Here is a 27,327-nt window from a genome sequence, read left to right as displayed (position 1 = left end):
CGTGCCAGGGAGACAAGGACACATGTGCATTCTCCACAGTTGCTTCCAGGAGAAGAGTGGGCGGGGGAGCCTGTGTCAGGAGGCAGAAACAGCAGAGGGACCGCGTGAATCCCAAGCGCTGCATTTGGGATTCCCAGGGTTTGGGGGGTCAGAAAACCCTGGGTGCTCAGCCCTGCCAGTCTGTGTCCCATCATCTCACTGCAGTCAAGACTGTCAAAGTCCATTCTGGTTAACAGAGAGTAGGCACCTCAAGTTTGGCAGATCTCAAAACACCTGGATTCCAATCTGCCCAAAACACCTGGATCTTGGGCAAGTCCTTCACTTTTCTGACCCTCAGTTTCTTCATCTGTAAAATGGGGATAAGAATCTTTGCCTGGTTAAATAGGATCAAGCATGACAGGACTGACCACCATGATCTCCTTGCTTAGTCCCTGACTCACTTTGGGAAGCCTCTCCTTTCCAGGTTTCTTCCCCTTTATATTCTTGCTCTGGGGTGAAAGTGGAGAGATTGTGGGCTTTGAAGGCACAGAGTCCAGGTTTCAGATAGAGTCTCTGAGACCTCGTTTCAACCCCAGTTCTACCACTTACTAGCTGGGTGACTTTGAGCAAACAAATTGATTTGAATCTTGGTTTTCTCTGTAAAATGGGGCATACTTGCCTCTGGAAGAACTAGGAAAACTAAATGAGGTAACGTGGAAGACCTTGGCAGGGCGCTGGTGATGTGCCTCTGGTTGGGGACTGACTATCTCTGGCCACACTGCCTCCTGCTGTAAAGGTTCTGCTGACACAAAGCCAGATTTTGAGCATGACATGTCCTAGAAGGACAGTGATGGGCAATGAGAACCCCGAATCTCAGCCGAACCACCCTGCCTGTGCGCTAGCAGTGGACCAGCCACAGAGAGAAGCTGCGGGCTGCGTGGCTCCTGCCTGCAGGCCCATGCTGACACTGGCGGTGGAATGACTCGCCTGCTATGAGCCACAACTCTGATCAAGACAAGCTCTCCTTCTGTCATCATGACCACCTCTGTCCTCAGACTACAAATCTTCCTCATCACAGCCTGTTCCCCCTGCCCTAAGCTCTAGTTCACCCAGGAGGGCCTGCAGGTAGTGCTGCTAAAATGCTGTGGTCCCCTGATTTGCAAACCCCTGCAATATGAGAAAAAAGGACCCTGTTAAATCGTGCTTTTAAATGGAGCCACGGCTACTCTGGACAGGTTCCTGGGGAGACTGTGTGTGTGAAGTAAGGATGTCTGCCCCAGATCCTGCCTGGATCAGCCAGCCACCATGGAGGCCCTACTCCCAAGCACCGAAATGGTGGGAAGTGGTAGAACTACGCACACCCAGCCTCAGGGACAAAGTGACTCCCTTCCTCTCCTAATGTCTTTACAGGGCTACCTCATTTTACCGGACAGGAAACTTTGCTGTCGATGAGCTGGAGTTTTTCTGTAGATTTAAAATGTGTTTGACTATTTCTTCCAAGGAAGGAAAGTCCTTTCTCTCCGTGTCAACCAATTTGCCCAGACCACAGCAGGTCCACAGGGGAGCCGGGGTGGCGCTCCAGGCCACTCAGGTCTCGACCCAGGCTGCTCTGGTCAAGGCCATGGTTCCCCTTCCGCTTGGACCCTGGGAGAGTGCAGCAGCTGCATCAGGAAGTGAGGGGCCCCTTGCTCCGTATCTGGATCCGTACCTGGATCAAGTTTGGGCTCTGCCAGTTGCCAGCTGTGGTCTTAGGGTGAATCTTAAGCTCTCGGGGTCTCTAAGGTGCCATCTGTAAAACACAGTCAATAACACTTCTCAGATAGGATTGTTGTGGGATTCAATATGAGATGGCCTATTTAAAGAGTTAACACAATGCCTGGTGCAGCCATTGCTCAGCAAGTGAGAGCTCTTACCATCTCCCCCTCCAGGCCTTTCTCTAGCCAGTCTTCCTGGCTGGTATCACTGGGCAAGCCTCTTAACCTCCCTGAGCTTGGTTCCCTTGTCTGTGGAATAGGGGGTCTTTTCCTCAGCCCCACTAACCACTAACAAGGCCACACCTGACACTGGCACCCAGCCCCCCGGGCTGACTGAGACCACCCTGCAGGCCACCACTGACATGCACAGAGCGGGTTGGTTATTGGTGCTGAGTAAATCCTTCCACCATCCTTTCTAATGAATTGTTTTTGATCCTCAGAACTTTGTCAGCGAGCAAGAGCAATGCCAGGAGGTCTGGAGAAAACGTGTCATCAGTGCATTTCTAAAATCGCCAGCAATGGTGAGTCACAGCTCTGAGAAATGCCCTGGTTTTGTAGGATTGGGAGCTCTGGGATCACCTGGTGAGCTAAAGCTGGAGTGGATCATATGGGTGGGCTGCGCTTGGTTTGGGGTGGCCCCAGGGTGGTAGAACTGGGGAAGACAGTGTCCGGCCTTCGGTTGGCTGCCTTCTCCTTCCATTCCTTACCTATTCACCTCTAGCTTTCCATAGTTCACTGTATGTGTTTTCCGTGTAATATGTGTTTGAAAAATATGTGTGTGAATGGAGTCACTGCTACAACCAATGTGTGATGGCAGCTGTGCTGGGCAACGTGGCAGGGCAATGTGATGCTTTGGACCTGGGTAGCTTTCCCTTACTCCTACCTCAACCTGTCCTCTTACTAAATTGGACTTTCCCCCACTATCACCTGCTGGGGCCTTTGTGTCCAGAAGGACTGGACCATATTTCAGAAGGCCCAGTCTCTCTTGTGTTTGGAATATCCCGAAAGTGATCCCAAAATCAGATCCCAGGCCTTGGGGGTCCCTGGGATGAAAGCTTTTATATCATGGTGAGATGTATGGTCTTTTACAGATGAAATGTGAATAAAGGGAACATTGTGGGAAGCCTTAAGCAGCTCATCTCCAAGCACTAATGTCCGGAAGCAGCAGTCAGTGGATAATGTTGGACTAAGGTGGGGGGTCAGCAGCCAAGGGGCTGACACCTTTCCTTACCTGTACTTACCATGTCCTAGCACACACTGTCCACCTCCCACCTCTCCTCCCATGACGTTTCCTGCACTGCTGCATGCCAGCACCTCCAGCAGTGCCTGACACACAGTAGGAGCTCAATAAATAGGCACTGACTGACTAAGCAGGTAAATGAGTGAAGCGCCGGCTCCCAGATACAACTGGCCTTCTCCATTCGCCAGTGGGCCCGGTGCCCACCTCATTCTCCTAAGGCACAGCCCTGACATTTTACTCCCAGGGACAGCTCTAAGGGCCACCCCTCTTTCACCCCTGGAGCACACCTACTGCTGTGGGGGCCAAAGTGGGACAGTAGTGCTGGAGCCTCTGCCCAGGGCCTCTGCTGCTCTGGCAGGATGAAAACTCATAGGTTTACTGCTGGCAGGGAAAGGAGACACCATCAGCTATATTGTTGCTCTATATCTTCCGGAAATTAACCACCACCACCTCCCCCAACACACATCCTACCTGTTTATGCAACAGAAGTGCTGATGGCAACAGCAGGTTGGCAAGAGAGGAAGTATCATGCTCAGGGTTTCCCAGAAAAAGGGATGTTTCCTGACTGCACTGTAAATCTGCAGGTCAAGGTCTAGGCCAAGCTTGGTCTAATGATGGCCTCCTTGATTGTTGAGATTTCTGCCCTCGTTGTATGAATAACTGCATCTTCAGTCAGCACAATGGCAAGGCCTCCTAACTGCTCTCACTGCCTCTCGCCCATCCCCGCAGCACCTCCTCTGGAGAGGTCCTTCACTGCACAGTGACTCCCCATTCCTGCAGAATGAAACAGAAGCTTCTGCTCTCTTGCAAAACCCTTTGTGATTGGGTGCCTGTTTACCTCTTGAATCACTCCTTCCCTTCTCACTCTGGAAAATCCAGCCAGACAAAAACATTTTAGGTTTCCTAAAAATACTAGCTTCTGTTTTCCCCGTGGGCCTTCCATCATGTGGGTGAGAGAAAAAGGGCTGAACTCCCCCTTTTATAATGAACCCACTCCAATGATGACATGGACACACTTACTCTGCTCCTAGGGCCTGATCACTTCTCATTTAGGCTCCACTTCCCAACACTTTTGCATTGGGGATTGAGTTTCCAACACATGAACTTTGGGGGACACATTCAAACCATAGCACACAAAGGAGATATGACAACAGAATGCAGTACTTCACCCTAGATTGAAGCCAAGGGCTTTATTAGGTCATGAACGTTGGAATATGGATGGCAAAGTAAACATTGTGTCAATGTAAATTTAAGAAGCTGCGACTGTACTAAGGTACTATATTAATAAGAGAATATCCCTATCCCCAGGAAATGCAAACTGGGATTATTTCCAACTAAAAAATTTAAAAACTTAAAAAGCATGCAGATGGAAACCTGAGTGGCAAGTATCTGAATGTTTGCTCTATTACTCTCTGTATTTGTATGAATGTTTAAGAATTTTTATAATTAATATGTCTTTTAGAATTTAGGCTGGGAAAAATTGGCCTCCTTGGCCTGATCCCAGACCTGATAAAATAGTACATAGATGCAAATGCATGTACCGTAGTGTTTTCCTTTCAAGTGGCTTCTAATTTTTCTTCTGTCTGGTTTTCTACATTTTCCACATTTCCTATAAAGCTACATACTTATGTAATTAGAAAATAAAAGTTTTGGCCGGGTGCAGTGGCTCATGCCTGTAATCCCAACACTTTGGGAGACCAAGGCAGGCAGATCACGATGTCAAGAGATCGAGACCATCCTGCAACATGATGAAACCTTGTCTCTAGTAAAAATACACAAAAAAATTAGCTGGGTGTATTGGCGTGCGCCTGTAGTCCCAGCTATTTGGGAGGCTGGGACAGGAGAATCGCTTGAACCCGGGAGGTGGAGGTTGCAGTGATCCGAGATCGTGCCACTGCACGCTCCAGCCTGGTGACAGAGTGAGACTCCGTCCCCAAAAACGAAAAAAAGAAAATTAAAGTTTTATTTTTACTTTATCTTATGCTTTAAGAACAATCTCCAGATATCCCCCTTAGATTGGTTGGTGCTGTCCCTATCCACATGTGGAGTTTGCTAAGTGGTGGCGGCCTCAAAGGAATGGCTTGTTTATCTGGTCGTTCATCCAGGGAGCAGGGTGGTCTCCGTGCTCTCAGACCCCAGCAAGCCACCTGCGGGAGCTCTCTGGAGCTCTCCTGGGCCACTGTGCAGCCCTGGCTCTCAGCCCCACCATCTGGCACTCTCTCTGTCAAGCTCTCTGCTGCGGGACGTTTGCTTCCCTGCGGCCTGCTGCCACCCTGGAGGATCACTTCCATCCCCGGGCAGCAGTGAAATCTTGATGAATATGTGTGCAGCGTGGGCAGCGGCCTCCAGCCCTCACAGGATAACTCAATTAAACAGACAAGTGCAGTGAATCCAGGTCATTGCACCTGTCAGGGGGTCCTGGGAAGTCCCCTTCAACTCCACTTAGAGACAACAGCAGAGAAGGGCCCAGCAAAGTCCATGTTCAAGGGGGACACCAGGAGAAAGACCTTCTGCTCAGGCCTGGATGAAGGAATCGTGACTCTAGGTGGTGTTTGCAGCCCCCCAGCTATGAGAGAAATTTACACAACTCAACATACCAAACAGACAGTGGCAGATTTTATTTTACAACACTGGCCAGGAGAAATAGCACATTAATTTATTTTTAAGGTACTTTTAAAACTTTAAAACTTCTTCCTCTCTAAATAAAATTAATTTGACTCTGAACTCCTACTTGCCAGAGTACCAGGAAAATCAGTCCTGGGCTTTGTGGGTCACACAAGAATTCAAGTGTGGGAGTTGGAGAGGAGGAACCACGTTTTCCTCTTTTGGGGGTCTGGGGCAGGGTGTGCTCCTGCTCTGTGATGAGCCATTATTTCCTCTACAGACCCTTTGTGCAATGTTTAAAAGGTGGCCCCCAGCAGTGGTAGCTTCCAGGACACAGTTTAGGAGTAGATCGTGCTTATGTCGGAAGAAAAGTGCACCCCTCTTCCAAGCGAGAGGATTTCCAACCTTCACTCAGCCCAGAGCCTCACACAGGCCCTCTCTTCTCTGCACAAACCACACAGCAGCACGCTCTGTCCTTGCTATCAGCCCAGCACCGGTGTCAAGCTTGAGATGTCGGGGTCTTTACGAGCCTGGGGACCTGGTGCCACCTCCCTAGGTGCTTCTAATAGCAATTCCTTTTGAATATTGCAAGGAAGGGGCCACCAACCCCAGGTTCCACCCTCAGCAGCCCCCTCTTCATTGCTCCTCCTCTTTGGGGGACTTCCCTGCATCCCTTTTTATTGGGACAATCCCATAGAATTACTCTTCGTGGGCTTCAAGAAACACAAGGTTGCCCTCTGTTTTCAGGGATTAGAGAAGGAGATGGCAGCATCAGTATTGCAGAAGTGTCCGATATTTCTTACTAACTCGTCCTGTTATGTGAACAGCTGAAAAATCTCAAAAGCAGGCAGTGGAGGTGGTTTTAGAAACCCATACTCCAGTTCATTCCCCTGGCACATTAAATGCAGTGAATTCTGAACCAAATACATCCTTTTCCTAAAGCCCCTCCTCTTTCTGTCCCTCACATTTCTCTCAGTGCCTCCACCATGCTTGTCACCCAAGCACAGCACTTCAGTCATTCTTTTCTCCTTTCTTCCCTTCATTCCCACACCTAGTGGGTGCTCAAGGCCCTGCCAGAGCCTCACAGTTGCTCTCCAGGCTGAGTTATACAACAGCCACTTCGCTGGTCTCTTCACCCCCAGAGCCACCCCCTATAGTCCCCACTTTCTCCAAAGGTTCAGCTTTGATTATGCCGCTTTCCAATTCCAAACCCTACAACTCTCTTTATCTTCCTAATAAAATCCAAATAACCATATGCAAAACAGAAACGCCCTCTCTTCTCAATATCCAGTTTCCATCTGATCTCTCTCTGTTTTGATGGATGATGGACGCTCAGTTCCATTTCATGATTTGCCACTCCCCCAAACCACTCTGAGTGTCTCTGTCTCTCAAATCTTTTGTTTCCTCTGGGTTTTTTTCCTTTGACTGAAAAGCCATCTTCCCATAACTCAGTCCGTCAAAAATCCTACCCATCCATCAACACCCAGTACCAATATCACCTTCTCCTTGAGGCCTTCCTTGATTTCCTGGGGACTCTTTCCTCCTCCAGGCTTCCTCACTGCTTCATGCGCTGCCCCTGCTGGTCCATTCCACACACTGATTTGTACTGTCCCTTGGGTGCACATCTCATCTCCCTTAAGAGGTCGTGAAGTCCTCATTGCCGAGGCTTCTCATGCTCACTTTGCATCTACCCAAACCTTAGTCAAATGCAAGAATGAATAGCTGAATATCTATAAAGAAGTTCATCTCTGTTCAAAGTAGATGAAGTGCTAATAAAAATACCCCCTCATGCAAATTGCTATTAGCTGTGACTGCTGGGGATTAGCGGGTGGCTGTGGCAATGCAGGGTGCTGGTGCAGGGCTGGAGAAGAGGAGTGGGTGGAAACATGAGGCAGAGACAGAATGACTGAACATACCAGGAGAGGGCAGAAGTGGTCTGGGTGACTGGGGTTCGGGCACCATTACAGATACAGGGAGGTGGAGCAGGCAGTTTGGAAAGAGGAGTTTAGTTGGAGTTTCTCTTCCTGCGCTCTTTGCCAGTTGCCTTCTAGGTATTTGATAACTCAGTGGAACCCCGAAGGGTGGTGTTGGCAGAGAAAAACTGCTGGGTCCTGGTCTCAGTTTCTGCACTAAACTGTCTAAGCAAAAGATCTGGGGATACATTAATACTTGCTATTCATAGGAAACAGACTCTAGAGATCCTTGAGAACAGATGAAAAGCTACCCACTTTTCCTACCAAGATTACCCATTTAAAAATGCATTGAATTCTCCCAGCTTCCTATTTTGACTGATAACTGGATGGCAGCGTATCTTTAACACCTGCTACCATGCCACTCCCTCCAACAATCATGGGCAGCAGCAGTCAACAGTCGTGAGAGCAGCCCACCCTGAAATGCACTGCAAGAGGGGAGTGAGGATCTGGAGCCAGCAACCCAAAAGCCACCCTGAGGAGGGCACCCTTCCCAAAGTTCTGTCTTTTCCCAACCTTCAGTAAATCAGGAATCAGCTTATCTGTGTTCTTGGCATAAATAATGACTTGACTCCAGCGTTTTCATTCTAATATCCTCCCACTATTGCTCTAATTTTGAATTATTTTCTCCTTTGGGACCCTCAAGTTGAGTTTTTTTTTCACTCAGCTCTTTCAAACTGACTTTCTAGATGGAGACTCTCATGGTATCAGAAGCCAGAATGTCGCACTCTGAGTTGCACTGGAATTGGTGCTCAGTAGACCAGAGGCAGTACAGTATTAACTAGTGGTGGTCACTGCTGTCAAGCTGCTGCCATCGCAACAGTGGCATCACCCGAAAGCTCAGCCTCTGTTCCGGAGAGCTCCAAAGACTGAGGGTGGGTAACCAGATGCCCCAGGAGGCAGGGAGATCAGGTGAGAGTGGGGCTCCCCGATTCCTGACGGTAGCTTGGGTGTCCTTATTAGGACCGAGGGGTAAAGAAGGCCTCATGCCAGTAACTGCTGATGACTTCCATCCCAGTGGATCCTACAACCTAGCCCAACCCCAGCACCTCACACCACGTTGAGCAGACGACTTTAGGAAGCCCCTGAAGATTCTCTAGCCAGCTTACAGAAACAGGCTACTTCACGATCACCTGGGAGTTGCTTTTATTTTATTTTATTTAGATGGGGTCTTGCATTGTTGCCCAGGCTGGAGTGCAGAGGCGGGATCATGGTTCACTACAGACTTGAACTCCTGGGTTCAGGCGATCCTTCCATCTCAGCCAGCCTCCCCAGTAGCTAGGACCACAGACGCACCACCACACCTGGCTAATTTTTGTATTTTTTGTAGAGACAAGGTTTTGTAATGCTGCCCAGGTGGGTTTGAAACTTCTGGTCTCAAGAGATCCACCTGCCTCAGCCTTCAAAAATGCCAGACAGGTGTGAGCAACCATGCCAGGGTGGGAGTTGCTTTTAAATGCAGATTCCCAGGTGCCATTTGTCTGATCCTGGTTTGTGAGATCTAGAGCGGCCATTGAGACCCTGAGAGTCATGGCTCTGAGGTGCAGTGAGCAAAAGTGAGCCTCATTAGACTTCGAGCAAGAGTGAGCCTCTTTAGCCCTAGACCTCAAGCAAGAGTGAGTCTCATTAGACCTTGAGCAAGAGTGAGCCTCATTAGACCTAGATCTCGAGCAAGAGTGAGCCTCTTTAGAGCTAGACCTCAAGCAAGAGTGAGCCTCTTTAGACCTAGACCTCAAACAAGAGTGAGCCTCATTAGACCTTGAGCAAGAGTGAGCCTCATTAGACCTAGACCTCAGGCAAGAGTGAGCCTCTTTAGACCTAGACCTCGGGCAAGAGTGAGCCGCATTAGACCTAGACCCCGAGCAAGAGTGAGCCTCTTTAGACCTAGACCTCGGGCAAGAGTGAACTTCATTAGACTTTGAGCAAGAGTGAACTTCATTAGACCTCGAGCAAGAGTGAGCCTCATTAGACCTCGAGCAAGAGTGAGCCTCTTTAGACCTTGATAAGAGTGAGCCTCATTAGACCTTGAGCAAGAGTGAGCCTCTTTAGACCTTGAGTAAGAGTGAGCCTCTTTAGATCTTGAGTAAGAGTGAGCCTCATTAGACCTCGAGCAAGAGTGAGCCTCTTTAGACCTAGACCTCAAGCAAGAGTGAACTTCATTAGACTTTGAGCAAGAGTGAACTTCATTAGACCTTGAGCAAGAGTGAGCCTCATTAGACCTCGAGCGAGAGTGAGCCTCATTAGACCTCGAGTGAGAGTGAGCCTCATTAGACCTCGAGCAAGAGTGAGCCTCATTAGACCTCGAGCAAGAGTGAGCCTCTTTAGATCTTGAGCAAGAGTGAGCCTCTTTAGACCTCGAGCAGGAGTGAGCCTCTTTAGACCTCGAGTGGTGATCTAGAGAAGTGAACTCACTGGATGAAGCCAGGGTGCAGCCTGAGAACAGGGCCAGGGAGTAAGGCTGCATCCACATGGGAGTTAAGGTGTAGAACAGTCTGATCTCTGTTCAGAGACCATGAGAACCACAGTGTATACCTCACCTGTTGTTTTCTCGATTCTTCATTTGATTCCAAAGTAGGGGCTGAAATAAAGGGGAAGCCTGGGTCTCCTTCCCTCAGGAATGGAAAATAATAATAGTAATGATAATGGCCAGCATTTATCAGTGTTTATTATGTGGCAGACCCTGCGTTTAGTGCCCTACACAGATTATGCGGATTATGACATTTGATGATTTTGGTAAGTCTGTTAGGAAAGTCTTGTAATCATGCCCATGTTTGCAATGAGGACATTGAAACCTCAGAGGTTAAGAGTCCTGCAGTCCATGCTGCAGGTGGTGAGAAGCGGAGTGGGCTGTGTCTCAGGTGGCCTGGCTGCAGGTGGTGAGTCTTTACAGCCTCCTCCAGGTGGTCATTAAGAATGTTCTGGCCCTGGCCATCTCTCTCAGCCCTGGTGGGAGGTAGTGAAGGGGAGGTAACGTTTTGCTTCTCCACTCTTAGGGCTTTTCAGCTGGGCCTGAGAATTAAACTCACATAAGACAGATTAACAGGAGAAAAGCACACTAATTCAGTGCAAGTTTTACGTGACACAAGAGCCTTTATAAGAAGTGGAAACCCAAAGAAATAGCAAAACCCAAATGCTTTTATACTTGGCTGAACAAAGAGAGGTAATTGCAGGAAAGGAACCAAACTATGTGGGGAGGCTAAGGGAAGATAAGAATGATTTTGACAAGATCTGTTTGTACAGAATTCTCGTGGTCTCAATGTCCCATCCTTGATGATAAGAATGGTGCTTTTCTCTGGTATAGGGAGGACATCCTCTATGTGGGGCTTTTATTTCCCACTTTTAAGAAGGAAAAGGGGAGGGTCAGGGCACCTTTCTTCCATCTGCTATTTTTTTAAGTGCCTTTAGCTCCAAATAGCCTTTATGCCACAGCTGCATAGTTTGGGGTGGCATATTCTGCCACGCTTCAGTAGGGAGCTTGGGTGACAGGTGCCTTCTTGGGGACTGCTCCATTTCTTTGTATCACTCACTGCCTGGATTATATATGTGGCCAGGTGGCACCATCTGCCTTAAGCTTGCAGCACAGGGAAGGATTTTCTGGAATCCCAATCACTTTTTATCATCCTTATAACAAGCTCCAAGGTCAGAAATACAGAATGGGATTCAGCAACCCCTTGACTGTCTGTCCTTTGCCAGCAAGAAATTTCTTCCTTGACCCCTACTCTAAGTTGAAAATTAAAACAGATGTGGCTAGAGTAGATTAACTGAAATTCTCTCTAATTCACCACACCTGCCAGCAGCACTGTGTCACCCGTGACCAGCAGGGCCCCAGAGCAAAACAAAAATGCAAAGTACCTTGTTCAAAAAGCAGGAAAGAAGCACTGTTCAAGGGACTAAAATATAAAAAGCTTTTTCCTTTCTTTTGCAGTCTCTCTTTTGGCCTTTTTATTTGCTATTTAATGTCATTTTTAAGTAGGGGGAAATCAAAATGTGTAATTATTAGTATATATTTTATCATTCATCTTAATTTTGTGTAATGCCAGGTTTAAATGCAACTGTAAGAGCATTTAACTCATATGTTGAGTCACTGAAGTGACACAACTTGTGTTTCATCGCTCTTATACGTATTTTGTTTTTACTGGAACATTGGAAACATTGTACAAAACTAACAAGTCTTCATTTGCTTCTTGATATGGGCGCATTCTGCCCCCATTCTCCACCTTCTGCTCACAGATGGGTGAGGAAGGTCTGAGAGGAAAAAGTAGACTAATTTAGGGGTCAGAAAGGGGTTGGTGGGGTTCCTTGGTGATTCCTGTTTCTTAGAACATCATTGCCTTCTGTCTGCATCTGAAGCAAGTTCTGGTTCAAATGAAAGTATATCTTCTCAGGACTGTCAGCCCCCTGCTTACTTGGTTGAAGACACAACACGCTTCCCTCGTATTGGCTCCGAGTCTCGCAGAGTAAATGTGAATATTGCCGGTGAAGAGCAGCAGACGCGAGCATTTCACAGGCTCCCTCTGCTCACACGTATGCCTCACTGTCCTGTCCAACTTCACTTACAATACACGATTTCGAGAGAAATTTATTTAGAATTTCAAGATGGCAACAGAAGAGCGTCAAACCAGATGCTGGGTCCTCCCAAGCATGGGGCCGTTAAGTTGCATGCCTGTGAAGCTGGCTCTGGTGATAGCATTGTATCCAACTCAGGGATGTTTTGAGGGGAGGAGTGAAATTGGGGCAAATCACTCTGCGTGCCTGCCCGCATCAACATTTCCTGGAGGTGAAGGTCAGGATGGGCATGGAGGGCAACTTCTGGGGTCTCTTTGAGAGAGGGGCAGACCCTGCCCTGTGCACCCTACCTGCTGTGGGTAGCAAGATCAGAGCTGGCATTTGGTGGTGTGCACGTGAGGCTCCCAGCTGGAGGCACTTGCAGCCTTAGATCTCTTCTCTAGAGAAGACAGATTCCCAGATAAATCCTAGATCTTTGACAATTCAGAACCGCAAAGGACCTTGCAGATGAAGCCAGGTACAGTGGACGCTGTATAGTATAGAAAACCCAACTCAAGCTGGCTAAAGTAATAAAGGGGATTTATTGGCTCCTATACATGACAAGTCCAGAAGTAGTTTAGCATTAAGGGTAGTATGATTCCATGGGTGACGAATGTCACTGAGAACCCAGTTTCTTTTCACCTCTCCTCTTGCCTCTTGGCATTGGTCTCATTCGCAGGCTGGCTTCCCCTCATGGTGGCAGGAAGGCTGCCAGCCACCCCTGGAGTGATTCAGTTCCTCACCAGTGGCCAGGAAGGGAGAAACCTTGTTTCCGGAAGTTTTGTCAGCAGAGTGAGAAAGCTTTTTCCTGACTCTCAGTAAATTTCCCAATATAAGTCATGAGCCCACCTACTAATAACATATCTGGTAAGTGGGGCTCTTCTGGTTAATTGAGGGTGAAACTTAATGCCCTTTTCCATGGCCAGGGTGGGGTCAGCTTCTGCTAGAGCACATAAATGGCACAGGAGAATGGGGAGGTTGGGAGGTGGTGGTACCTGAAAATAATTGAGGTGATGACCTAGAGAGGAAGAAGCAGATGCTGCAGAAGCTACCATGACGTTCACTCAGAGATCCTCTGTCAGCTCTCAGCATGACAACGGGACTCAGCAGAAAACACAGATGTTTGATACTGTCAACACTCTGACAGTGGGAACTGGGGGGCAGGCCTACCCAAGAAGCATTCAAATTCACACTTTCAAAAAAAAAATTACTGGCCAAGCAAAACTTATATCTGCAGTCCGTTGAACAGATGAGAAAACCAAGAAGCAAAGTGGGGAAGTAATTGCCTAATCATAAAAGTTGCCCCATACACTGAGGTCCTCATGCATATATCTGTCACCACCTTTTACAGAAGAGGAAAATGGTTTCAGGATGTCAACGAATTTACCCAAAGCCACATGGCCAGTGAGTGACAGGGCCAGGATTTGGACCCAAGCCTGTGTAGCCCCCATTCCTTTGTTCTTTCCCAATGTCTAAAAGTTGAATTGGTGGCATTAACAGAAAGAAAAACCCAAAGTCAGTTCAAAGCTCTATTATACTGTGTCAGCAAGAAGTTTTAGGAGCCCACCTAATGTCATGGGCTATGGAATATATAACCAAATGAATGGAAAGGGAAAAAGATTTTGTGAAGCAAATACTTAAAGTGATAAAGTGAGTTGTCAGTGAATTTTATCCAGGGAAGAGAAGAACCATCTGCCCTGGGTACAGGAGCCCAGGAAGCACAGGGTGAATCCTGCCCGGCTCAGTGGATGCCGGCAGCTTCTGGCGTCCTGGCACAGGCACAGTGGCAGTTTATAAACTCCTTTTCTATAAGCTGTCAGACTTGGAGAGGTCCTGCAGGAAATCTGGGCCTTGGCATCAGCAGAGTGATCACAAGAGATGTTCAGCTCTCTGAGAAATGCAAGTCTTGGCTTGCATCCACTGTGTGGGAGCCCCAGGCGAGCTGCGACCTTCTCCTCCTGTCTGCTGACTTGCCTCTGGAGAGAAAGTCAGGTTTCACAGGATGCTTAAGAAACTGCAGTAAAGAGGAAATGCAAGGGTCTGTGTGTTTCTAACTCAGTGCCTGCCCCTTCTTCTCCTTGCAGCCTGCTTCGTTTTTGTGCTCTGCGCTTTCCTGGCTCTACCTCTGTCCATGGCCTTCATAGGTAAGCTGCCTGCCGAGCTGCTGGACACCACAGGTCAGCCAGGTTGGGGCATGGACCCAAGGCGTGTAATCTCTAAACATTAAATATGTGCTTAAGAAGAACTGGCCAGCCCGATGATTCCTAGACACCTATGTGCCATCTCAGAATGACTTGGTGAAGATTTAAAAAACACACATTCCTGGGCCCCACGCTGGGAGATATCAGTGCAGTATATGTGGGTGGGAACAGACACCCTCTTTTAGAAATCTGTCCCCAGATGATTCTGATCCCTGTAGCCCAAGTTTGGGAGTGACTGGGCTAGAGGTTTCCCAAAGTCCTTTCCCAGTTCCTATGTTCCCTTGTGGAAGCAGGATGCGAGCAATACAAAAAAATGCACCTGGCGCTAGGTGACATATGGGTACTCTATACATTTTTTTGCTGAATGAATGAATATTTCCATAAATCACGTATATTAAACAACCTCATAATTCAGAAGTGTGATGTCTAGCAGAGGTCAGGGGAGGGGCAGGATGGGGGAAGCTCCTTGAGTAGCTAAGAATTGTTATCACGTGTCAGTGAAATTAATCTCATGCTCCTGAACACTGCTAATGGGAGCCCCTGAGGCCCGCGTACAGGACCTAGCTACCCCTATTTACCTAGAAGCCCAGCATGGCCTGGCACAGTGGCTCACGCCTATAATCCCAGAACTTATGGGGCTGAGGCAGGCCGAATGCTTGAGCCCAGGCGTTTGAGACTAGCCTGGGCAACATAGTGAGACCTTGTTTCTACCAAAAACATTCAAGTCTTGACTTAAAAATTAGCTGGGTGTGGTGGCGTGCGCCTGTAGCCCCAGCTACTCGGGAGATTGAGGTGGAATGATGGTGCCACTGTACCTCCAGCCAACTCCAACAAGAGTGAGACCCCGTCTCCAAAAAACACAAAAACCAAACAACAAAACAGAAAAGAAGCTCAGCAGGCCCAGTGTTCTAGGTCCAAGCTCACAGCATATTGGAGCAGTTGTTGCAAAACAACAACGAAACACCCAGTACCCTAATTGCCTAATGGGTAGGAGCCTTCCTTCCAAGGTGATGAAAATGTTTTTGAACTAGATGGAGGTGGTAGTTGCACAACATTGTGAATCCACTTAATGCCACTGAATTATTCACTTTAAAATGGTTTATTTTGTTATGTAAGTTTCACCCTGCCACTCCTGCTGAAGCCACAGTACTAAAAATGGAAACAAAAACAGTATCCTTAGATCTGTAAGACATGAAAGCTAACAGCCTGACAGGAAATAAAAAAGAAGATAAGATTTTAAGGTTTGCAGAGAACTAAAACAGCTAAGTAGTCTGGGGCCATTTAGTGTAAGAGTGAACAATTCAGTCACTTCAGTAGGCCCTGGTGCTGTGATTATTACAGTGCAATTCAAAAATTAACATTTATCATGTGGCTCTGTTCTTCCAAGAAGAGTTCACAAGATGTTAGGCGTACCCAGCTTAGGAAGTCAAGAATACTCTCCAGAGGGCATTCTATGCAAAACCTGTAAGGGAGGAGAACCCTAGCCTTTGGACCCTCAGGTTAGTTATCTTTCTTTTTCTTTTCTTTTGAGACAGGGTCTCACTCTGTCACCCAGGCTGGCATGCAGTGGAACGATCTCGGCTCACTGCAACCTCTGCCTACCCGGCTCAAGCGATTCTTGTGCCTCAGCCTCCCAAGTAGCTGGGATTACAGGCGCCCGCCACCACGCCTGGCTAATTTATGTATTTTTAGTAGAGACAGGGTTTCACCACGTTGGCCAGGGTGGTCTTGAACTCCTGATCTCAAATGATCTGCCCACCTCGGCCTCCCAAAGCGCTGGGATTACAGGCATGAGCCACCGCACCCAGCCAGTTATCTTTCAAATGAACTTAACTGCAACAATTCATCCACCAACAAGGCTGCATAAAAGAGAAAAGACCTCACAAGCCAATTCCCATGGATATTATATTAAAATCACCACATCCACTGCAGAAAGAGGGTTTTGGAGGTCTTGTTGCTTCTAGAGCAATATTGGTTATAGAGTTTGTGTTTGGGGTGATGAAAACATTTTGGAAATAGATAGTGGGGATAGTTGCACAAGATGATGCATGTAATTATGCCGATGAATTGTACACATAAAAATGGTTAAAATGGCAATTTTTGTTCAGATATTTTATCACAATAACAAATATTTTAAAAATCACTACATCTGGTAGTTGTTATCAACTGAACTAGGGAGAGATCTAAAGCCAAAAAGAATAATCGCGATACTGCAGATCAGACAAGAAAGAAAATCTAGAGTTTAGAAAGGTCCTAAGCAGTACGTGAGAACCAAGGGGGAAAGACGGCTTTTATTAAATTTATTAGGATTGTTTTAAGCCATCTGTGCACTGATTGACTCTCCTGTGAACAGCAGCTGTTTTTATTCACTGGGAATGAGCAGATATCTAAGCCATTACTCAGTGTTCATTTCACAGCTGGCTTTTGAATTGAAAGGCGGTCCATGTCCAACAAATTTGGCACCAAGTACTTAAAGGTCTTTGTGTGAAAAGGCTGTGTTGAGACTTGGAAAGTATTTCCATTTAATAACAAATTCGGCTACACATCAGACATAACTAAAAGACAAGCCTCCATAGGTTGATGATTGGATCAATGTGTATATTTGACTAAATTCTGTTTGGGCTCTGAATTTATAGCTCTCTGTATACCTAGAGAATTTTGTTCATTTCAGTGGAATATGGTGTAGTCATAGAAAAACAGTTTACTCCCTCTGCTTAAGTATCAGGCATTTATAGGGAATAAAATGTCAAATCAAAGCTAAAAGTCTAAATGCCATTTAAACAGGAGGCTTTGGTTCTACAGTAAGAATTCCCTTTCTTGGAATCTGTTGACAAATGTATTAGCCAGGGTAACTTAACTGTGCTGCAGTCACAAATTAACCCTGGAATCCCAGTGGTTTAACACTATAAGGGTTTATTTCTTGCTTATGCAAATTCCATCATGGGTCAGTGGGCATGGGGACTTCCCAGGCAATGTGATGACATAATATTCCAAGCTGCTTCAATCTTGAGAACAATCCATCTCCACCCATGGCTTCCAGGTGATCAAAGCAAAGGAAGCAAACAACGAATCATGTATCAGTTTTTAAATGCTTTGGCCTGGGCTGGGCACAATGGCTCATGCCTGTAATCCCACACTTTGGGAGGCCCAGGCAGGAGGATCACTTGAGCCCAGGAGTTTGAGAACAACCTGGGCAACATAGCGAGCCCCCTTCTCTACAAGGAAAAAAGAATTAGCTGTGCATAGTGGCACATCCCTGTGATCCTAGATACTCAGAGGCTGAGGTGGGAGAATCGCTTGAGCCTGGGAGGTTGAGGCTGCAGTGGGTTGCAACTGAATCATGCTACTGCACTCCAGCCTGGGCAACAGAGCAAGACTCTGTCTCAAAAAAAATAAACACATGCTTTGGCCCCAAAGTGTCCCACAGCCCACTGGTCAGAACTGGTCACACTGCCTTGCCACTCAACAAGGGAGATGGGCAATGTGGGGGGGCACATGCTGGGCAGTCGGTGTCTCCCATAGCAAAGGTGTCTGTTAGAATTCATCTGGAGCTTGGTCATTTGAGCCAGACTGGTCCTTGAGGGAAATGGGCATTTCTTCTTTATATTTTAAATAGACACATTATATCATTGGTTAATAATAGGTCTAGAGAACAAAGACCTGAGAAAAGTAGACAGAGCATTGCTTTGGGGAGAAAAATTACCGTTAAGAAAGGGTAGGCGTCTGGGCAGGCTGGCTTGGTAGTACTCTGTATCTGGTAGCTAAGGATATGTGAGCACACGCGTGTTTCCCAGCGTGGGGTCCAGTGAGTGACATGGTCAATGGTGATCATATGGTGACTGTGACTAACACAGCAGAGGGCTCGCTACACAAGGAGGAAGAGCGGCTCCTCCCTGCCACCTGGTCCCTGGAAACAGAGTAGATGAGAACCTCATTCACAGAGTCACATTTTGGAAATGTGACTCATAAATTAAATCTTATTTTAAGCATATCAAGAAAACTGTATATTTAAAGGGATCCTTTGAATTCTGAATCCTTGAAAACTTGAGTTCTCATACACTGGCTATTCAGAAAAGCAGAGTGCAACCCATAGCCAGTTAATACCCAGAAAAAAGGTGTACTGACACCTGGTCCCTGCCCTGTCCACGGGAGTATTTATCGCCACTCCGCTGTGAGAGTGAGTTCTGCAGTGTCAATCCACTGAGCATCCTGGGGATCAGGTGACTGGTGAGGCTGAGCAGATCCCACAAGCATATGGTTTGCATGTTTAACATGTTGGCTTTTGAAGGTGTTCCACTCATCTTCAGAACCAGGCTTTGTGCTCTTGAATGTATTTCTCTCAATCATCTTCTGTTTGCCCTATGCAGGAATGAAATTTTTGGAGGACTGCCCTATACAGCCCCTCATACCTTTATATTTGCTAGTGGGTGGCATTGTCGGCACCTTAAAGGTAAAGTATCTTTATCTGTTGTTTGTAGTCCTTGTAGAAATTTAACTCACAGCCATCCTGGAATGCACCTGTTATTTGCCTGCCATTCACAGGGGAGCCAAAACAACTTCCCCCTAAGCGTGGTTGCTGAAGTGATGGGGCTGGCTCCAGAGACACAGATTTTTCCAGATGCAGGGCATTTACCCAGGGCTGCGCTTCTTTGCAAGAGCTTCCTTCTTGCTGTCGAGTTCAGTGTGCTAAGCTGTGGCTTTGGTCTGACAAGAGTTGATGCAGAGGAGTCCCTGACTGCCAGTTATGCCATTGAATTCAGCCAGTGAAATCATGGTCTTTCTCTGCACTGCTGCTTTTAAAAAGCTTCCTGTTCAGGCAGGGTTTGCATTTGGTTAAAATATCTTTGATTTAGCAGTTCCTATTTCTGCTTTTAACTATACCTCCTAGTTCTCAATTGACTAACATAGGATTAATTGGCTGCAGTTATCAATCAACAATTAAAGTATTCTTATGCCTGGGGTAGGAGTGCTTCTCTGTGACTCTGTAGGTTATGTAGTTAATCTGCTCCTGGGCTGTATTGACATTTGTTTAAACAGAAAAAGCAACTGAAGAAGAAATATCAGGGGCATGCATAGCGTGCAGTTGTTTTCAAGATCCCTAGCCCACAGCAATGTTACACCTACCAAGAGAAGTTTCGGTCAGCCTCCATCTATCAACAACTCTTCCCAGCCTTCCAAGCCCACCTCACCACTTTCTGTGTCAAAGCCAGAAACACAAGCATCCATTTCCCCAAGATGGTTCCATAAAAACAAAGCCGTAACACAAGAGAAAAGTGAGTTAAGAGTGCCAAGTGTGAACTTTTATTCGGAACCACCGTTGGGTTTCTTTGCCAGCTGCCTTCTGGTGCTGGGATCTTTGGAGCGATCCCGGCCAGTGGAGCTGGTCATGCTGTTGATCTAAGACATCAAAGGAATGTCTTGAAAATTGTTCTTATATGCAACTGGTAGCCACAAGCTCCACTCTGTTGTGGGAGACGTCTGATTTGGGGCAAACCTTTGGAGGCTTTTGTGTCTGAGGTAACCTCCCTGATAAATGCCCCTATCTCCTAATAGCAGTCTGGTGGGCAGTGTCCTAAAATGTACAAATACACACGATGGTCCCCATCACAGTATCCCCATGGGATCTACCTGGGACGCTGTTCAGCTCCAAGAAAACCCAAAGGCTCTTGGCTCAGCGGGGCCACATTTTCCCCATGGCCCCCACAGTGTTAAGGGAAGGCTCTGACGGTTTGAGTGCCACAGAGATGCTTAAAACAAGGGCAGCGTTTTTAGCAGTAATTACCTCTGCCTCTCCTGTTCTCATTCGACTACCTCATCGTGAAGCTGCCCAGTGGAGCTTTCCTTTAGAGATGCTACTGTCCGTGGGGTCTGTTCCTCTTAATAACAGCAAACTTTTCCTTTCTGAAAGCCAACCCAGGACCCAAAGGTAATTTATTTTAATGAACAAACTAAGGCCCTAATAAGCAGCATTGATTTTTTTGCCCTGGCAATCTAAAACCGTTTGAAGCCAAATTAAATTTTTGTGCTCATGATGGCAAGGTAATATACAGTGAGTCCATAACCATTAGAGCAGCGGCAAACACGATTAGAGTCCCCAGAGGCAGAAGTTTACCTGTAATGATGATGGTTCGTATTCAACCTCAAACCTGCTGAGGGGGCCCCAACATCCTTCCTGAAATGCATCAGATAGCTTCACAGTATTGCACTCTATGGAGAGAAACGAAGAGATGTGAGCTGACATTTCATGGAGCTACCAAAAAGAACTGAGGGTTATGAAGATCAGGAAATGAATTAAGTAGGCTGTGACCTGCTTTTTAAAAAATAAAATAGAAAATTAGAGTGCCTAGTAAGTTAAGTATTGTGTGATACTTACATATGAACATGTGTATTTGGGTGAGTTGACCGTATAATTTATCATCCTAACTGGGACACTTTTGAGAGTACAAAGCAGCCCTAGTAATCATCCTGCCAGAACAACAGCATAAACCAGGACTTCTCTAAGCCAACAAGGACATGCAGTTACCCAGTGCCTAGGACTTGGCATAAAATGTATTCGTTACTGAGGGTCGTGTTAAAAGACAGTTTCCAAAACATGGATTCAGTGACCATCGCCTACCCTGCACTCCCCTCATCTTCGCACATCACCCTTCCTAGTGGCAATTGCTACCCTGGTGAGCGTGTGCTTTTTGCTAATGCCATGCTGATGACTCTGCCCTATTTGGAGCTCATTCAGTCCTCACCGTGCCCCTTTGAGGCAGGTACTTGCTTCAGGAAGGATTCTTTGACTACAAGGAACAAAAAATCAGCCCTGGCTAACTTAAAAGGTCATTGATTGGAAGAGCTCACAACCTCAAAGGTTAGTGGGAGAGAAGGGGGCCAGGTGGCTCCAGAAGGTCTGGGCAGTGGGACCCACTTGCCACGGCTCTCTCCTGGGGCTGGTTCCTTTCTCCTGGCATCATTGTAGCCGAGAACCAGTCCTGGGAGGGCAGCCAGATCTGTGGACATGTGGTGGGTGGGGGAATTCCTCCAAGGAATGGGGCCCTGCAAGGAAGGGAAATGCATCTGAGTGATAGAGACTTGAGCTGGATTCTCAGTTCCAGCTTACAGTGAGGCAACAGCAGAGCTGGTGTTCAACCTGGGCTTTCCCAACCACACAGCCACGGTCAGCCAACCTACTACCGTCAGTTGGTTTTTTCCCCCTACCCTAAACCCACCACCCTTCACCTTTGCCACACCACTCCCCCTCAGAGAGGACCCTCGCACCTCTCCTTGTGCATAGGGGTCCCAAGTATGCCCCTTCTTCCAGGATGAGTCAGCTCTACTGTGGGTGTCTCTCTGAAGTCCCCTAAGGTCTCACTTTCCTTTTCTTATGGAGATGTTCTGCCTCCTAGCCAGGCTGCAAGTCTTAGGAGTGAACCCTCCAATTTAATTTCCTCTGATTTAATCATCGGTGTACTGTGGTGTAGACAGTGGTCAAAGAGGTGTGGATCACTGCCTTTCTCATTCTCTTACTCACTGTGGATCTCACTGAAGTGACTTAACTTCTCTGAGCCTTAGTTTCCTCATTTGGGCAACAGGGATAATATGCAGCCCCAGGCGAGGATGGACATTAAAGATCACATATACCAAGCATTGAACTAACCACCCTCTTTAGGTTTGTAGCTTTACATAATAACTCTCCATTGTGGAAAATCAGAGAATGCAGATAAGGGCAAAGAAAAAAAATCAAAATCATCTGTAAATTTCATCACCCAGAGAAAATCGCTATTGACATTTTGGCCCAATGGCTCCAGTTTTGGTCCTGCGCCCATGTTTATTTAGTACCTCTTGCCTCAGGCTGGGAGAATTCATTGAGATAATGTATGTCAAGCACTTTGCTCAGTAATGGGGTCTATTTTTGTACAACACCCATTCCCAGAGTCACTATCACCTCCTCACGGGTAGCTCCCAGATCTCCGCCAGGAGTCCTCACCTGTCTCTGTTCACCTCCAGTCTCTGACTCCGCCCCCTGCGGGCCACTAGCACCTGCATTTCCATCCAGAATTTTAAATGGAACAAGTCCAAACCTGGAGTCATCACCCACCCAAAGGCATGGCTTGGGGTTCGCTATTCCCATCTCTCTGTCTCTTTATTTTATCCTTGCTTCTCTTCACAGTTTGGAGCCCACTTAGCTGCATCTCTTGGCTCCTGCTTGCCCTTCCATTTCACTCAAGCTCAGAATCTCTCCCCGCCTCTGCCAGTCAGCTACATCCTCCGTCATCCAAGGATTCTTTCTAATGCCCTGCTCTCCAGGGTTAGGGGTGCCATGAGCGTGGCCTCGGGAGAGGTAGGCAGCTTAGGAAGCCGGAGAGAGCATATACACAGGCCAGGCTTTCAAAAACATCGCAGATCAAGTTGCTAGGCAGAGAAGACGGGGAGCTGCTAAGGGATTCCTTAGCAAAGACCACCTGTGTCCTTCCACCGCTGCATTTCCAGGGGAAGTGTGCTCCCCTGTGACAAAGGCATCTGTGGCCAGTTAGAGTTGGGTGGGTTGTGGTGCTTTGTGTAACCAAGTGGGAGCAGAATTTCAAAGGTGTGTCAGGCTGGAGTCAGGGATCATCTGCCAGGGGCCCAGATGGTCTTTGTCCCCCAAGAGTATCACTCCAAGGACAAGGGTCTGTGCTCTTGACTTGAAAGGCGTATAAGGACAAGAGAGACAACACTCTCAGTCCACAGCCCCACTTGGGAATTCCAGATGCCTGAGATGGGGAGTGGTGCAAACTTCCAAGAAGAGAGAAAGCAGGCTGGGCGGGGCTGGGGTGGGGAGGAAACGGCTCACAGTACCTGGATTTGGCCAAGCCTGTTACATGGCCTGGAAGTACCAGGGAAAAGTCTGCTGGGGGTTTCTGCCAAGAGAGAGGGATCTATTTCAAGGCCTCTAGCATGCGGACCAGGTGTCATTTTTACGTTATGTGTGGGTGCAAATGTGCTAGCACAATACAGGGGAGAGTCAGTCTGAACCTTGATGCGGAGACAAGTCACCCCAACTAACCCCTTGTCCAAACCAACTCACACATCTAAAAGGAAGACGCCACTGAGGATGCTGGCGACGAATTAATGCCTTCATTCTTGCCAGTTTTAATTCTCATTCTTCAAATTAAATTTTGCTGCTTGGTGGCATTTCTAACTCAGTGTGTGCACTTTTCATGACACCTTCCTCTCTCTCCTCTTTCTCTCTCCCCAACACCCCTGCCACCGCTACCTTCTCTCCCCTCTCTTCCCCTCTACTTTGCTGCTCTGCCCTGCCACCCGGCTCCCCACCACGCCCCAGGTGTCTCTCCTGTTGTACGACTCCACCAGGATGAGGCGGCTGCTGTCCAAGGCGGTGGTGATCGATGATGACGACGATGACGAATACCCCTGGAGGCAGAATGCGCACAGATACTACATCCACCTCCTGCTGAGCCTCTTCCTCTTCCTCTGGTTCATCCTGGGAAACTACTGGGTCTTTTCTGTGTACCTGCCTGATTTTCTTCCCCCTTTCCAGCAGCCTCAGGACTACTGTGACAAAACCCTGTACCTCTTTGCAGTTGGAGTCCTGGCACTCAGTCACACCGTGCTGGGCTTGCTCCTGCTGTGCAGCGGCTGTGTCTACCTGTGCTCCAGGTGGAGACTTGCTGCCGACGAAGACTGACAGCTGCCTTGTCCAGCATACCATGTATGCATGTGCACACGTGCGCGCGCACACACACACACACACACACACACACAGGTTCAGGAGAAGGGCATAAAGGTAATAAAATCTTCCCTGAAGGCATTTAAAAAGCCACCCAAACGCACTGAATATGATAGTGGACTAAAGAAACTCTTGCCTTCCTAGACATGGGGAAATCACTTCTGCTCTTTTCGGAGTAGGAATTTTGTTCTCACAAGAGTTTTCAAAGTGATCATTGTTTTTGAGGGGATGAAGTGTGAGAGGCAAAGAATGGGAGACCTTTTCAAATCATAGTGCCATTTCAATGACTGGTGCAAGAACATGGTTGGTTGTTGCTACTGCTGCTGTCATTCAGTCATGGTCACCTTGAAGTGCACAGACTTTCAAACAAGATATATCTTAACTTCACTCACTATGATGACTTTTGTTATTAAAAGGAAAAAGACACTCTTTTAGTGACTCTAGCTGCCTTTTGGGAAAGTGAAGGTGCAGTCTCTTCCAGCCATATATCAGATGGGTTTGATGTGATGGGTGGAACATCCCAAGGTCAGCTGTAAAATCTGCCAATGTCAAAGCAGTCGCTTCCACCTAGGGGGCGGGCTGGCCTGCTAGCCAGGCATTGCGGAGTGCAGCGCTGTGTGCACCGTGTGCCGCTGCTGCAGGTTCTTTGCTTGGCCTTGAGTCTGTCTCTGCCCCTGGCTATTTGTGTACCTCTCTATGATCTGCGGCTGGCTGGGTGGCATAAACCAGTTTTGTATGTTTCTGGACAGGTTGCATGAGTTGGGTTGCCGTCAGTGTAGCTGTTTTTGGTTTCTGAGCTTAACTATCAAATAATAGCTCCTCAACCTAATGACCAGTTAGGCTTTGGAAGCCTTTTGTAAATTGAGATGTCTGGAAGTCCAGGATGACACCAAACAGTGACCACTAACCTTCCCTCTGGCTGCCGCTGTGGAGAGGTGAAGTCCAGGTCTGTTGTCAGTGCTTGCCGGGGAGCCTCTTTATGAGCAAAGTCCCACACTTAGAATTTTGTATGAAGACGCTGTCATGAATGTTTCTAGGGCAATGCCCAGGGGTGCGTGGCACCTGCTTAACTGTGCTTCTCTCAGCCACATGCATAGCCTTTCTGTATATTTACACACCGCTGAACTGTGTTTATTTTTTAATTTTTTAATTTTTTCGTTCTTTCTCATCAAACCAATCCCTGAGTGGCCATGAATGGAGGCACCTCCCTTCATCAGAAGTGTCAGCTCAAACCAAGAGGCTCATTCTTCTCCATGGCTTTAAGAGAAAGGCCCTGTGAATCCCATGGGGTCTTCCCATTTCAGTTTAGAAGCTCTCCCCGGGCAGTCACCATTGGTCCCCCTTTCCTCCCAGGTGAGAAGAAAGTGCTTGGTGTGCCATCTGCTGGACAAAGGAGGAACAGCCGTTTTTTTGCCCCTGTCTCTAAGGGCAGTTTCTGTTTTCATTTTCACTTGAGCCATGACAGAAGACCAGCGGGTGTGCAGTTTGCAGATCCCACCTCACCTATGATGCCCGATTCTATCCTCACTGTGTCCCATGTTGCCCTCTCCGTGTCTGGGGAGAGTCTGTGGGCTACGATACTGGGGTGGACAGGGGTTCCATGGGCTCCCCTCCCACCCTCCTTTCCCCAGTCCATGACTCTTCAGCCACTCCCAGTCACTTAGCCAATGCTTGGACATCTTGAGCAGCAAAGATCTGGGCCCAGGGACGCCTGCATGACTCCCACATGAAAGCCTCTGAGGCTTCTGTTGCGAGGGCCTTGGCGAAGGCGGAAAGAGCTGTGGACAACCATAAGCATGAGGATTTCTGTTAGCAGATGGCAGGTACTGGTTAGTGCTTTGGATACATCATTAGCTAGGTCTCAAAAGTTGGACATTCCCAGTTTCTGGTAGGCATGAGTATCACCAGAGTGTTGCAGAAATCCTTCCCAGAGGGCGTAGTGGATGGAGTGAGCTCATTCTCATATGCACCCCCCCAGCCCACCCCCAGTTGCAATGGAGAATATTAGTCATAGGTCCTAAATAATTGCTAAAATCTGGACTATATTTTTGGCTTTCAGTTTCCTTGTCACCAAAGCAGTAAGGAAGAGGTGATGATCTCTTCCCATAAGTCACACATCTTCCCTGGTTTGAGGTTACAGTGAGCTATGATTGCGCCATTGCACTCTATTCTGGGTGACAAAATGAGACCCTATCTCTAAAAAACAAAATTACCCCCTTCTGGAGAAACAGGTTAGATCCGAAAGAAAATGTTCATGTGCATTCATTCATAGAGGGGACACTGAGTGGTTCAGTGGGTGACATCTTCAGCGCAGCAGGCTTTGAATGATAACTGACTAAGACCTCCCTCAGGAGATGGTGAGATGGTTATGATAAGGCACATTTCAAGAAAGAGGCTCTGGGGCCAAGGCAAATGGTCTATAACCATGGTTCTTTGAAGTCTGGCTTAATCCAGGGATGACATCCAGACTGTCTAGGAAGGGCTGAGCTGCGTGCCCTTTAAGTGATCACCTGTTAGTATAATTTCACTCAGCTGGAGGTGAGTGTAAGAAGTTCCTGGTTATAGAAGAAGTTAGAATCCTTGGCATGGCCTGAAGTAGGCATTCCACACTGATGTGAAATGTGCTGTGTATACCTGCAGAATGAAAATGCCCATCTAAGACTGGCCCAAGACCTGGGCAGCCTTCCTCCATGGGAACCCGGCAAGGCAATGGGAAGTGGACATGGGAGCACCTGAACCTTCCGGAGGCTATGAAACCTCAAGGGAACAAATTATGTGGCAGAGAGGGATGATCAGTTCTTCCCATCTGAGAAAAGACTGCAGCAAAGATCAACTCTATGTTGAGGTCATTTTATCTGCTACATCGGGCATCATGCTAAAAACCATTCTTTGCCTGAATTTGTATAAATGACAGTTGAAAGCTGTAAAAGTGGGACTGTTTCACGGAAGTCAGCCACACCAGTGGTTCGCAAACCTTGGTGAACCCTCAGAGCTACCCAAGGACTTGTTTGCAATGCAGAATCACAGCCCCCAGAGACTCTGACTCGTGGGGCCTGGCTGGTTCTGATTCTCCTGACCGGAGAACCACATGTGTGCACTTGGGCCACACATACAGCCTGGACTGGCTTATGTCAGGCCCATCTTGGTTGTCACCATGAGGACAATATAATGTTTCCAGTACTTCGTATTATTTCCTTCTCTTTTAGTATGAGAAGTGGCCAAGTGGTCAATAGCTTTCATTTTTGTGTAACTGAATCTTGTGCTTCATTTCCTTCTGGGCATTTTTCATTGTTGATGAAATAAACTTTGTTCAATTTGT

General features: G+C 47.5%; 1 protein-coding gene across 3 annotated transcripts in view; it reads left to right on the top strand.

Annotated features, from left to right (window-relative positions):
• The window catches only part of TMEM272 (transmembrane protein 272), a 31,791-nt gene extending 4,464 nt beyond the window's left edge, over window positions 1–27,327 (top strand). Inside the window, exons 2-5 of one of the 3 annotated variants that reach the window (XM_025364617.1) lie at window positions 2,174–2,254; window positions 14,177–14,236; window positions 18,661–18,743; window positions 23,604–27,327. In XM_025364617.1, the coding sequence (XP_025220402.1) occupies window positions 2,197–2,254; window positions 14,177–14,236; window positions 18,661–18,743; window positions 23,604–23,966 (564 nt within the window). In that variant the 5' untranslated portion in view covers window positions 2,174–2,196 and the 3' untranslated portion in view covers window positions 23,967–27,327. The remainder of the gene's footprint in view (window positions 1–2,173; window positions 2,255–14,176; window positions 14,237–18,660; window positions 18,744–23,603) is intronic. The other 2 variants (XM_025364620.1, XM_025364618.1) reach the window with 2 other exon arrangements.

This window comes from Theropithecus gelada, chromosome 17, assembly GCF_003255815.1.
Source record: "Theropithecus gelada isolate Dixy chromosome 17, Tgel_1.0, whole genome shotgun sequence".
NCBI lineage: Eukaryota > Metazoa > Chordata > Mammalia > Primates > Cercopithecidae > Theropithecus > Theropithecus gelada.
The sequence above is the reverse complement of the archived record's forward strand: the minus strand, read 5'-3'. Positions and strand labels throughout refer to the sequence as shown.